General features: G+C 46.8%; 1 protein-coding gene across 2 annotated transcripts in view; it reads left to right on the top strand.

The window, feature by feature from the left end:
* LOC124589659 (serine/threonine-protein kinase NLK-like) overlaps nucleotides 1-13223 on the top strand; it is a 443634-nt gene that overhangs the window by 276224 nt on the left and 154187 nt on the right. For both annotated transcript variants that reach the window (XR_006976165.1, XM_047131572.1), the window contains exon 3: nucleotides 8241-8296. Coding sequence is in view for 1 of the 2 variants with exons in the window: in XM_047131572.1 (XP_046987528.1) it covers nucleotides 8241-8296 (56 nt within the window). In the remaining variant the exon portion in view is untranslated. The remainder of the gene's footprint in view (nucleotides 1-8240; nucleotides 8297-13223) is intronic.

The raw sequence follows: 13223 nt of genomic DNA on the forward strand, positions 1-13223 counted from the left end.
CAGGTACTCTGTAATCTGCTTTTTGTCACTTTTGCTAAACAGAAAAATCTTTCTACCTTTTTTAATATTTCTATTTACAGCTGAAATCATCGATGCAGTAACCGCTTTATGATCACTGATTCCCTGTTCTGCGTTAACTGTTTCAAATAGTTCGGGTCTGTTTGTCACCAGAAGGTCTAATATGTTATCGCCACGAGTCGGTTCTCTGTTTAACTGCTCAAGGTAGTTTTCAGATAAAGCACTTAAAAAAATTTCACGAGATTCAACTGCTCAAGGTAGGTTTCAGATAAAGCACTTAAAAAATTTTCCCATGGATTCCTTGTCCCTGCCACCCGTTATAAACGTTTGAGTCTCCCAGTCTATATCCGGCAAATTAAAATCTCCACCCAGAACTATAACATGGTCGGGAAAAGTACTCGAAATATTTTCCAAATTTCCCTTCAGGTGCTCAGCCACAACAGCTGCTGAGCCAGGGGCCCTATAGAGACAGCCAATTACCATGTTTGAGCCTGCTTTAACCGTGACCTTCACCCAAATTATTTCACATATCGGATCTCCGTCAATTTCCTTCGATACTATCGCACTTCTTATCGCTATAAACACGCCTCCCCCTTCACTGTCCAGCCTGTCTCTGCGGTATACATTCCAATCTGAGTTTAGAATTTCATTACTGTTTGGATCTGGTTTCAGCCAATTTTCTGTCCCTAGTACTATATGGGCGTTGCGAGCGTTTATTAATGAGAGCAGTTTTCGGACCATTCTATAGACGCTCCTGCAGTTTACTATTAGCACATTAATATTGTTATTCCCTGTTGCGTTTTGCCTATTTCTACTACTACCACCATCACCTTGTCGTGTCTCTGGAGGCGTCTTGTCGGGCCTAGGGAGGGAATTCTCTAACGTAAAAAACCCACATGTGCACTCCACACGTACTCCGCTACCCTTGTAGCCTCTTCCTCCGTGTAGTGCGCGCCTGACCTGTTTAGGGGGACCCTACATTTCTCCACCTGATAGCGGAGATCGAGACATTTGGGCCCCAGATCTCCGCAAAATCGTCTGAGCCTCTGGTTTAAGCCTTCCACTCGGGTCCAAACCAGAGGACCGCGATCGGTTCTGGGAACGATACTACAAATAGTTAGCTATGATTCCACCCCGCCAGCGAGGCTTTCCGCCTTCACCAACTCCGCCAACCGCCTGTATGAACTGAGGATGACCTCTGAACCCAGACGGCAGGAGTCATTGGTGCCGACATGAGCAACAATTTGCAGTCGGGTGCTCCCAGTGCTCTCTATCGCCGCCGGCAGGGCCTCCTCCACATCTCGGATGAGATCCTCCGGCAAGCAGACAGAGTGAACACTGGCCTTCTTCCCGGACCTTTCCGCTATTTCCCTAAGGGGCTCCATCACCCGCCTAACATTGGAGCTCCCAATCACTAATAAACCCCTGCCCCCGTGTGCCTGCTCGGACCTTGCTGAAGGAGCGGCCACATTTCCACTCACAGGCAGAGCGGGCGATGCCACACGGCCAGCCTCCACATTGACCCTCCGCCTCGTGCGCCGCGGACGCCGCTGTATCCGCCACTCCCCTTGGGGAGAGGGTGGCCCAACCGCGCCCTGTACCCGGGAAGATGTCTCGTCAGCAGGGACAGTGGGTGAAGCATGTAACACCTGGGGTGTACCATGCGACGCACCAGACTTCCCACTGCCGCTACACTCAGAGGCAGCAGCCTGAAGACGGCTGACCGCGGCCATCAACACGCTCAGCTGTTCGCGAACAGTGGCCAGCTCCTCCTGCGTCCGTACACAGCAGTCACACGTCCCATCCATCCTGAGAAATCAACAATTTACTGTAGTGGCCAGCTCCTCCTGCGTCCGTACACAGCAGTCACACATCCCATCCATCCTGAGAAATGAACAATTTACTGTAGAGAGTTAATAAACTTTTAACTAGACTGCTAATTCTCTAAAGGCCTAAACAATCTCATGCCCTAAGGGCAAAATAACTTTAACCTAAAATCAGCTCAAGGTCAATAACTTAAGGTTCTAAACAGGAATTTGAATTTTAAAAGGCAGAAGGCATTATCCTAAAATTTCTTTAAATGTGGCTGAAGGTACAATCAATCTTACTACTTAAGGGCAAAACAACTTTAATTTAAAATCAGCTAGAAGCCATACATAAACAACAAGGACAAATAAGAAATGGCAGGACATCAAACGGCGCTCAACAAGTTCCCAAGGGTCGGCCTGGAACACTAACGCTCGCTTAGGTGAGACAGGCAGTCGGCCCACAATTCTTTAATCCGACGGCAACCCGACCGACAGACGTCAGCGGACCAAGCGGCACGATAACTTCTGCTACACCCGACCAGCACACAACAGGGAGTTCAGTGGAACAACGCAGAAGGTATCGGCGCCCACAACGAATTACACATTCAGCTGTCAAGCTACACGCCCTGGTGGACAGTCACAACACGACGAGGAAAATACACTGCCACGTCAACGTCCAGGGCTGGTAACCGGAACGTTAACGGCCACGAGGCAGAAAATTTCGCTGGTGCACTTCAATTCAAAAATAATCGTGTTAAACTCTACAGCAGGGCGGCTAGAATTTCGTCAACTTGAAAACACACGTTGTTGCTAGCGGGAATGTCCCAACAGCCCACAACGAAATTCAAACGACACAATGTGAACAGTTGGGGCTGGCTGGTAGATTAAGTAAAGACTCAACTTTCGTGTCCGGGATCAGTGAGCCACGGACCTCGTAGCAGTGGGAACAGCCGCTCACACTCGACCGCGTGTGGACGCCGCCAGCGGCCCCGGCCAGAGACGCGCCACGGAGACTACCTCGCTGCTCCACGCCAACCGACCAACTGCCCGCACTCGGCACAGCCGGAAACTACAGGGTGTTACAAAAAGGTACGGCCGAGCTTTCAGGAAACATTCCTCACACACAAAGAGAGAAAATATGTGCACACGTGTCCGGAAACGCTTACTTTCCATGTTAGAGCTCATTTTATTACTTCTCTTCAAATCACATTGATCATGGAATGGAAACACAGCAACAGAACGTACCAGCGTGACTTCAAACACTTTGTTACAAGAAATGTTCAAAATGTCCTCCGTTAGCGAGGATACATACATCCACCCTCCGACGCACGGAATCCCTGATGCGCTGATGCAGCCCTGGAGAATGGCTATCACAGCCGTCCACAATACGAGTACGAAGAGTCTCTACATTTGGTACCGGGGTTGCGTAGACAAGAGCTTTCAAATGCCCCCATAAACGAAAGTCAAGAGGGTTGAGGTCAGGAGAGCGTGGAGGCCACGGAATTGGTCCGCCTCTACCAATACATCGGTCACCGAATCTGTTGTTGAGAAGCGTACGAACACTTCAACTGAAATGTGCAGGAGCTCCATTCGTGCATGAACCACATGTTGTGTCGTACTTGTAAAGGCACATGTTCTAGCAGCGCACAGGTAGAGTATCCCGTATGACATCATGATAACGTGCTCCATTGAGCGTAGGTGGAAGAACATGGGGTCCAACAAGACATCACCAACAATGCCTGCCCAAACGTTCTCAGAAAATCAGTGTTGATGACGTGATTGCACAATTGCGTGCGGATTCTCGTCAGCCCACACATGTTGATTACAATTTGAGCACGTTGGAATGAAGCCTCATCCGTAAAGAGAACATTTGCACTGAAATGAGGATTGACACATTGTTGATGAACCATTCGCAGAAGTGTACCCGTGGAGGCCAATCAGCTGCTGATAGTGCCTGCACACGCTGTGCATGGTACGGAAACAACTGGTTCTCCCGTAGCACTCTCCATACAGTGACGTGGTCAACGTTACCTTGTACAACAGCAACTTCTCTGACGCTGACATTAGGGTTATCCATTGCAGGTGTCCTCGTCGTTCTAGGTCTTCCCCAGTCGCGAGTCATAGGCTGGAATGTTCCGTGCTCCCTAAGACGCCGATCAATTGCTTCGAACGTCTTCCTGTCGGGACACCTTCGTTCTGGAAATCTGTCTCGATACAAACGTACCGCGCCACGGCTGTTGCCCCGTGCTAATCCATACATCAAATGTGCATCTGCCAAACCCGCATTTGTAAACATTGCACTGACTGCAAAACCATGTTCGTGATGAACACTAATCTGTTGATGCTACGTACTGATGTGCTCGATGCTAGTACTGTAGAGCAATGAGTCGCATGTCAACACAAGCACCGAAGTCAACATTACCTTCCTTCAATTGGGCCAACTGGCGGTGAATCGAGGAAGTACAGTACATACTGTCGAAACTAAAATGAGCTCTAACATGGAAATTAAGCGTTTCCGGACACATGTACACATAACATCTTTTCAAAAGCGCGAGGCCAAAGATAGTAATCATTATTTCGTCCCCATCGATGTGCAAGTCGCCGAAGTGGCGTGAAATCGAAGTACTTGCACCCGGCGAACGGTCTACCCGACGGGAGGCCCTAGTCACACCACATTTATTTATTTATTTAGCATAATGGCGATAACCGCGGGAGACTAATGACAGAATAGCAACCAAGGTTTAATGCAAAGCATAACACTAGTCAGCCACGGCTCACTACCCTCAGGCAAAAAATAACGCAGTGATTTGGTTAATGGGCAAATATACAAGCTACATTTTTAACAATACTGGGAGGGATGGACATATTGAATACAAGATGTATATGGAAAATGAATTCGAGAAAACACTTAAGTATCAGAATCCCAATAAGAAATATGGTAACATGCTCCGAATTGTATTCAACAGAATGGGTATGGGTTAGGAACCGGATTCCTCGTGGAGAGGGGATGGGTTGTGTCACATTCTCGGCCCTAACCTCACCTGCAAGTCACACATGACACATACATCAGTAGTACAGCATATACAAGAATATGACGGCAAACATCTGGTGTCTGTTATAAAGGAAGATCTTGAACTCCCTAAGGATGCGTTTAGGAGGCTGTTATTGGCAAAAAATAAGAAGACAGTGAAGGACTTTGTAATGTCGCTGTTCGGGACTGCTCTTCTGTCCACGTAATCTACCCTGGAAGGAACACACATCAAGGATTTACTCAATGATTAATTTGGGTCTGGGAAATGATGATGAGGAACCTCAGGGTGCAGAAGAAGAAAATGTGCGTGCTGAACTGCCGCCAGCTGAAGGTGCTATATGTGTGCTGCTGCTAAAGACTTAATATCATTTCTTATTCTTTGAATGCTGTAATTTATGACTGCAATTATCTGTCACCTTATTTACGTCATTTCATTGTAAGCTAGCCATTTTTGTTACTGTTTTTGTGGAATAAAAGAAAGTGAGGGGGGCAATTAGAACTACGTATTTTTGTTAGACTAAAATTTTTGCTGAACTTATCTATGCTGGGCTATCGTACAAGCACGACCGTCCGTTCGATTAATACCCACACGTAGCGTTTGGCACGTTTGTCAGCGACAGATAATCATAATTTTCTAGAGATTAAATACCACTGGAAATGGGCCTACAGGAATGGGACTTGGCAGTTCTCATAGAAACGGCGTGGGCAGACAGTAGTGTCGACCGTTGTGTTTGCGCCCGCCTGGCGTTCTACACGCGGCGTGTTGACAGGTTTAAGTGCTGCGCATCAGTTAATACTGGCGGTGACGGCAGTGCGCGAGACGTTTTCGTGAAAATTAGCCATCATTGCTCCTGCAGGTACACTGTATTGTTTTATTTGAGGTAGGTTACAAAATTTTAAAAAATAATTTAGTACCACTACTTTCAGTGTTATTTGAAGCTTTTCTTATTCCTGTAGACGTGTTTTAGTAGGTACTTTAATCATCTTTTTCCAGGATAATGTTGGGTTTTCCACGTAAACGCGATTAAAAGTTTGCGAAAGAGCTAGAGAAAGTTGAAAAAACTAATTGGTAGCTATTTTGTGCCAAAAGATAAACCATCGCCATTTGTAACACTTCAACATACGCAGAAACGGAAACTTGCTCTCAGCAAACACCTAAATTAACAGCATCTGATGCCGCCTGATGAAGGAGAGGTAAGCGGACCAAAGTCCGACTGTGCAGAATCCAACTGTTCCTGGGCAATGGCCGTATCCGTTTAATAACAGCGGTAGGGACGTTGACCTTCGAATATTTCAACAGTTGTAGACGAACCAAGTACAAAATTTACTAAGCATCACTTAGATTCCAAGCAAATTTGAAGTAAAAAGGCATTGGTTAATGTGTATTGAACAGCAGGAAAAGCCCTCTTGTTGGCCACGCTTTCAGAATTATCCCAAAAAGCCTGTCGCAAATACGTTAGGTAAATTGCATGAAAGATTTGACGACAGGAAAACGACGTGGAAAGAACTATATTCTTCTTGAACATGAAAATAATGATTTAGCATGGAGTTGTTACGAGCAAACCCCAATAGAACCCTGTGGGTTCCTCAGCAGGTGGAATTTGTCTTAAGACATCATTTATTTTTTCTCTTGAATGGGGTGAAATGCATATTCCTGTCACGAAAAGGTCTGATGTTAGGGTGTGGATTTCATAAGTCAAAAGCGGAACCACTGTTCATCTTTTCCACTATTTCGCACATATTTTCCGCTTTTGTCTTACGAAATTCATAACCTAACATCAGACCCTTTCGTGACAGAAATATGCATTCCACCTCATTCAAGAGAAAAAATAAATGATGTATTAAGACAAATTACACCTGATGATGGAGCCACAGGGTCCGAAGTGCATCGTGTACGTAATAAAACACTAAAAGTTGTGACTGAAGGCGTTTTTTTAATTCATGCCTCCAGCACAAATTTGGATCATCGTGATACGACTAAGAAATTATTTAGAACTTATCCTGATGATCTTAGTAATAATCTTGTCAAAGAAATACTAATGTTAAGTCAGTCCGTGCCGCTGCGTTTCCAGATTTGACGAAACAAAAAACAAAGGGCTCCTTCTAAATGAAATTTATAAGTTGAAGTTACAATCCGTATTTCTCGAACTCGGGATTTTTATTACCCTACCAGTTACTTGCTTGTGGTGAGAGAGGATTAAATCATCTAGCACCGTTATCAATATAGCATTAATTTACATCTAAAATGAGCTTCAGCGATGTAGTGGATAACTTCATTCATTGCAAGAGTAGATGATTGACGGTTCCATCTACAGCTGATATTGAAAGTCTGAACGAGACTTTTCAAATCAAGATAACGAAGTATGCTGCGAAGGTTTCCAAGCTGTAAAGATTTCTTACTAAAAGTTAGGCTTGTTTATTTGAGTAATTATTATTAATTTATTATTGTTATTATTATTATTATCTTTCCTTTCTCAGACGTTATGTATGGTTTATTATTATTATAGCTGGTGTATTATTATTATTATTATTATTATTATTATTATTATTATTATTATTATTAATTTGTTATTAATGGTATGAGCTGATGTTTGTATCTATTCAAATACAGTACATTCAGTCAGTAAATTGACAGTTCAGGCAGCATTTATTTAAAGCTGACGTTTAAAACAAGGTTCTGAAGAATCAATTTTTGTCGTAATTGACTGCTGTGGGCTGAGAAGGCTCTGGTGCCGTTACAAAAGTTTGTCCAGCTGTGGCCCTGCAGGCACGTACCTTAGATTGACGGCGCTTTGGTTAACAGATAACGCGGAACAGCGCGACCGTAATTTGAAAGCCAATTTCACTTGATGATTTGTCTGACACAGTTGTTAGTTGTTAACAGTTACCATTCGCTCCGATTTGCAGCTCATTTAATATCCATAATAATTAAATTAAAGCTCCGATTGACGGAAAACATCTGTGGAATGACATCAGACACTGCCTCGATTTTGTTTTCTCTGTAAGTCACTTATGTTTCAGTTAAAACTTGAGCAGTTCAGCTGACTATGTAAACTGCGCAAGACATTCAAAAAGTTAATGCTTTGATACAATTTTGGTACGGTGTAAGTTTTTAAAACTCGCCGATTCGCGGCTAGGAAGAAAGGGTAGTACGAAGCGCTGGTATAAACGGTTCTTCGTGCGACAAAAATGGATAACTGTAACATTTTTTAAAATTATTTGCAGTGTGCTTTGGCAGCTAAAATTTTGACAGTGCATTTCTTTCAGTGTATTCTTCCTGTGTGAAAAAGGCACCATTCGTTTCCCAGAAAGGACGTAGTTGTGGCAGTGGGGCCTGGCCGCCTTGTATTGTACTGATGCCGCCTTTTGTTGGCTTGTTGCAGGTGCTGTCCGCGTTGGACATCCTCCAGCCGCCGCACCTGGACTTCTTCCAGGAAATGTATCCTTTGCAATGGCTGCGCCTGCTGCCGCGGTGAGTAGCCGCGGGCTGTGTTCCTGCACCGCGACGGCTTCCCGGTTGCTTCCCCGACGCGGATTGCGTAGTCCACTGCTCGTCCTCTGACTGGCGATGACACTTTGATCGATACACTGTCCACCGGCTGCAGTTGGCCAGTAGAGAAGTTTGATTTGGAGTGTAGCTAGACGTTCGGTGCTTCCGGTAGCAGCTGGCCGTGGATCACTCAGCAGCCGGCGGCAGTACTCTGGTAAAAGCGGTCCCAGCTGCCTCCTGTTCTTTGCTCGCTAGCTTTCCGCTAAACATGTGTGTCGCTGCAGCCAGTCGTGTCTCATCGCAAAGGGACGGCCGTGACGGTAAACGTAGGTACGACAGGTCTTAAATCTACAAGTCTATGGGCGTGAGAGCTGTTTGATGAAAAAGTTGTACTGCGGATGCACAATCGACGTCCCAACTCCTACGGTAATCGGGGAGTTAATGCGTAGGTGCGGAGAGCGACAGGTTGGGAGTTTGGGTCTGGCGGAAAACGTGTCAGGGAGGCGGTTAAGGCAACCGCTGTAGAAAAGCGGAGCATCTGGGTTCGAGTCCCGTTCGTGCACAGATTTTCAGCTCTGACCGTCGCACAGCTTCAGTGCCTCGTGCGCCTGCAAATTTCCCTCCGGCCTCTTTTCCAACCTGTTTCCTATCCTTTCACCCCAATTATTCGCCTAATGAGAAACATAGTGGTGCATTCGCCACGTGGTATAATCTGCGTACTACTACAACTAATCGTGACACCTCTGTCCCTACATTGCGATTTATACTTCCATAGTCAGCTTAAAAATTTCCTGAAGCGATTGCAGAATGATTGTTCATGGTTGCATGTCAGGAACATTCCGCTACTGTTCGGTGTCAGGTACTGCCTCTGTTGACAGTCCCAGTGGTCGTACCTGTGTTAGAAGCACGGGTTGCGTAAATAAGTGTGTACGAACAGCCACTGTTTTTGAGTGCTAATGTGGTGTGTGCGTGGTTTTTTTCCCGCCATGCTGATAAAGTCAGACGCGTCCGTCTGAAAATGGCCTGAGTCAAGTTCGTGGTATGGTTTTGGTGCTTTTTGTCATGGACCACCACAACCGTAACGCAATCGGCTAGCCGATGTGAAACAACACTCGTAAGTTTAATGACGCCATTGCGATAACCTTTGAATACGCCCGCGAATGCATCCACAAATGTTCATTCAATCACGATTTCTTATTATAACGCGATTCATCTGCCAACAAATACATAAGGATGATCATCATTATATTATTGATATGGTAGACTTCGGCTTTTGGACCCGGCAGTACACCCGAGAACGATGGAAGCATCATTATTGTTGTTCCTTTCTGAAGAAAAGCCTTCCGTTGTAGCTGTACAAGTAGTTGCCGGAATACTGGCCAGAGGAGGGTACAGCTTATAGTTGCATTTACGTTGCTTCTCGCCAGCTGCCGCTCCAACGTCGGGTTCTTCACACTCGATAAAATTTTGAACGTCGGGGTAGAGCGTCGTTACAGAGCAGCGTATGTTATACGAAAGTGCGCTCTATAATCATGGAAAGCTCAACAAAATCCCTGGCCCGGTGGATGCGTGCTACAATCGTGAGTCCACGTGGAAGGACATCAATTTCTCAGTTTCTTTGCTCGCTGTGAAAGCCGGCATTGCCCGCGTACTTTTTTATTCCAGTCGTTAGAGCATCTCCTCCTCCGGCCGCTCTCTGTCCACGTCCTGCCTCCGCTTCTCATTTCGTCTCCTCCTGCCCTTTCCTTTCTGTGTCCGTCTCGAACTCTCGCCTCTCTCTGTCGATCTTCTGCTCTTTTTTGTTGCCTATTTGCTGCTGCCTCTCCGTCCGTTCATCTCTTCCAGCACATCTCTCTCCCATCTCTCTCTCTCTCTGTCTCCGGTTCCTCCTCCTCCTCGTCCTACCTCTGCCTGTCTCCTTCATCGCCCTCGCTGTGTTCCCATCTCTTCGTCCTCCCTTCTCTTTCCACGTCACCACAATCGTCCCAGTAAGAGATACGATATTTCTTTCTAGATGTGTACCAAATCTGATTGAAATAGTTGCAGAGGTTTAGTATGAGGTTTTTACCAGTGGCTTTTCTCACATAAGACATGTAAAACATATTTAACACATTTCACGCGTTTTTGTACACACATTTGGCCTGTATGTCTAGGAAATTTTAACCAGCAATTTCATTTCCACGCAGCTTAATATTTATGACATTGCATCTCCTGAACTGTATACTGTACAATGATCTAATTTTGCAGATAAATCAGTCGTATATGTGCCCACTGTCTGCGAAATGTGCTGTGAATTAGTTGTAAAAAAATAATACATTAGAACGTCACGGACGCTGCGGCAGCTTCTCACGCGGAGCGCGGAATGTTGATACTGCCTGCGAAATGCGTTGCGAATACCCCGTTACTAGATAAGTAATAAATTGAAACTTCAAGCTGCATGTGGCAGTTTTTTTACCACACGAAAAGCGAAAATCCAGTAAGCGACGAGGTCTTTTTTTTTCCCTTTCATTGTTTTGAGACGTCAGCGAGAAAAAATTTCATTAAGATTTGAAATTATGTGTAAAGTCTCTTGCAAGTCTTTAAGTGCTCTCAATGTCAAATATTGGATAACTGAAGCGTAGGTTTTTTCGTCGTGGGCAACACAGCTGTTTCGTTGTTTTTACCTGAGAAGTAGTTGTTTCGACAGTTTATGCTACGTTTACCAAGCTCGGGTGAAATAGGCCCAGTGGTTTAAGAGAAGATGTGGAACATACTTAAAGTACATCCGGTTTTATAATTTGTACGGATTTATCTTTGTAGGGTTTAACCCTGCGCTTGAAACGTTCGTCGGAGGTAAAGTGCGCATGTTAGCAGAAAGGAGACGAGTTTTTGAAATCCGGCTTCATCGATCTTCGGCTGCAGTGGCGACTGGGCCGGGGCGCTCGGAGAGGAGCGGCGGCGGCGGCGGCCTGCGCTCGCCAGCGTCACCACCACCACGACCAGGCGGTGGGTACTGGCGTCACACGCACGAACGGTGAGCCCGCTGTCGCCGTGTAGGACGGGGAAGGCTCGGGCGCTCGAGGAGTGCTGTGGTGAGTGTCCTCAACACGTGGCGAAACAGAGGTAAAACCACGGCCGACCGTACCTTATTGCAGATGTCGGACGTCGCAGGCTGGACAGGCGGGTAAAGCAGAAGAGGCGGCGAACTGTGGCCGATCTAACATCAGACTTTAATGCCGGGCACAGCACAAGTGTGAACACACGGTGCACCCAACATTCGTAACGACGGGCCCCCGCAGCCGTCGGCCCATACATCTGGCAATGTTAACAGCACGACTACGACTGACACGGTCACGTGACCATCGGCACTGGACGTTGGCTCAGTGGCAGAGCGTTGCACGGTCTGGTAGATCCCATATAGTTGTCGTCGTGCCGATGGGAGAGCGCGATTCCGTCGCCTTGCAGGGGAACAGCTCCTCGACACGTGTCTGCACTGTGCTCTGGGGGAGCAGCCACGTGGGCACCCGTGGCTCCAGCACAGCTCGCGCGAGATACCGCCACTGGTTGTAGTCCGCGTACAACGCTTGGTGACAGCCGTGTTTCCCGCCGGCAGTGATGTTTTCCCACGAGGCAGTGCGCCGTGTCACGAGGCCAGCAGTGTGACGTAGTGGTTTGAGGAGCTCAGTGAGGAGTTCCAGCTGATGTGCTGGCCCACCACGTCGCCAGGTCTGAACTCGATCGAGCTCGCCAGAGCTCGTCACCCTCCTCCCCGGAATTACGTGACTCCTGTTTGCAGGTGTGGTGCCAGCTCCCTTCAACAACCCAGGAAGGTCGCGTAGATTCCGTGGCACGGCGCGTCGTCGCTGTTATTCGTGCCAAAGTTGGACACGCCGGGTATGAGGCAGAAGGTGATAATATTCTGATTCATTCGTGTATACGCGTACACGCGTATATTTTCCAGACCTCATTTCAAGTTGTTTCTGCAGGAATGTCACGTGGAATGGGTAGCATTAGCTCACGGGTAATAATGTTCACGGTACCAATTTGTGATCAACGCACTCATAATTTCAAAACCTACACTGACTCGAGTAACTGCAGTGCTGACGTCAGTAGGATGTTGTGCAAATCTGCCCCGGTGGTGGCTGCGGCAGTACTCGAGCGAGCTTCACTGCCGAGCCAACTGAAGTGGTAGTACAGTGTACGGGACGGCGGCAGGATGCGGCTTGCTTCTCTTAAGGCTGCTGATTGCCGTCCGTAGCGGCCCCACAGCACAGCCGTTTTATTTTCGATCACAGGACCAGTTCAGAAGACCGTTCGACTTGTTCACGTACAGGGGTGTATACGTACTTGTCATCACATTCGCTGGAACGTGTAGGAGCCGGCGTGCGTATTACATGTGCCGTCTGCACCAGACAAATCATCATACGTGAAACGACCTGGCAGTTGCGATAAGGAAATAAGGGGATATACTTGCACTCACCGCCGTCTTCTTCATTCTGCGAGTCGTTCGTACAATGTGCCACAGGAGAAAAAAAGAAAGAAAAAAAATGGTTCAAATGGCTCTGAGGCCTATGGGACTTAATTTCTGAGGTCATCAGTCCCCTAGAACTTAGAACTACTTAAACCTAACTAACCTAAGGACATCACACACATCCATGCCCGAGGCAGGATTCGAACCTGCGACCGTAGCGGTCGCGCGGTTCCAGGCTGTAGCAGCTAGAACCGCTCCGTCACTCCGGCCGGCGTGCCAGAGGACCCCTAACGTCTGTTTCGTGTTCGTGTCGTCGCTACGATACAACAGTGTTTCAGCTTGTACGTGAAGCTTCGAATAACAGTCTTTGAAGAAAGTACTAACCTATTAGCTAACACGCTCTCCATACCGATTTGGAATTTTCGT

This window comes from Schistocerca americana, unplaced genomic scaffold (genome assembly GCF_021461395.2).
Source record: "Schistocerca americana isolate TAMUIC-IGC-003095 unplaced genomic scaffold, iqSchAmer2.1 HiC_scaffold_72, whole genome shotgun sequence".
In the NCBI taxonomy this organism is placed as follows: domain Eukaryota; kingdom Metazoa; phylum Arthropoda; class Insecta; order Orthoptera; family Acrididae; genus Schistocerca; species Schistocerca americana.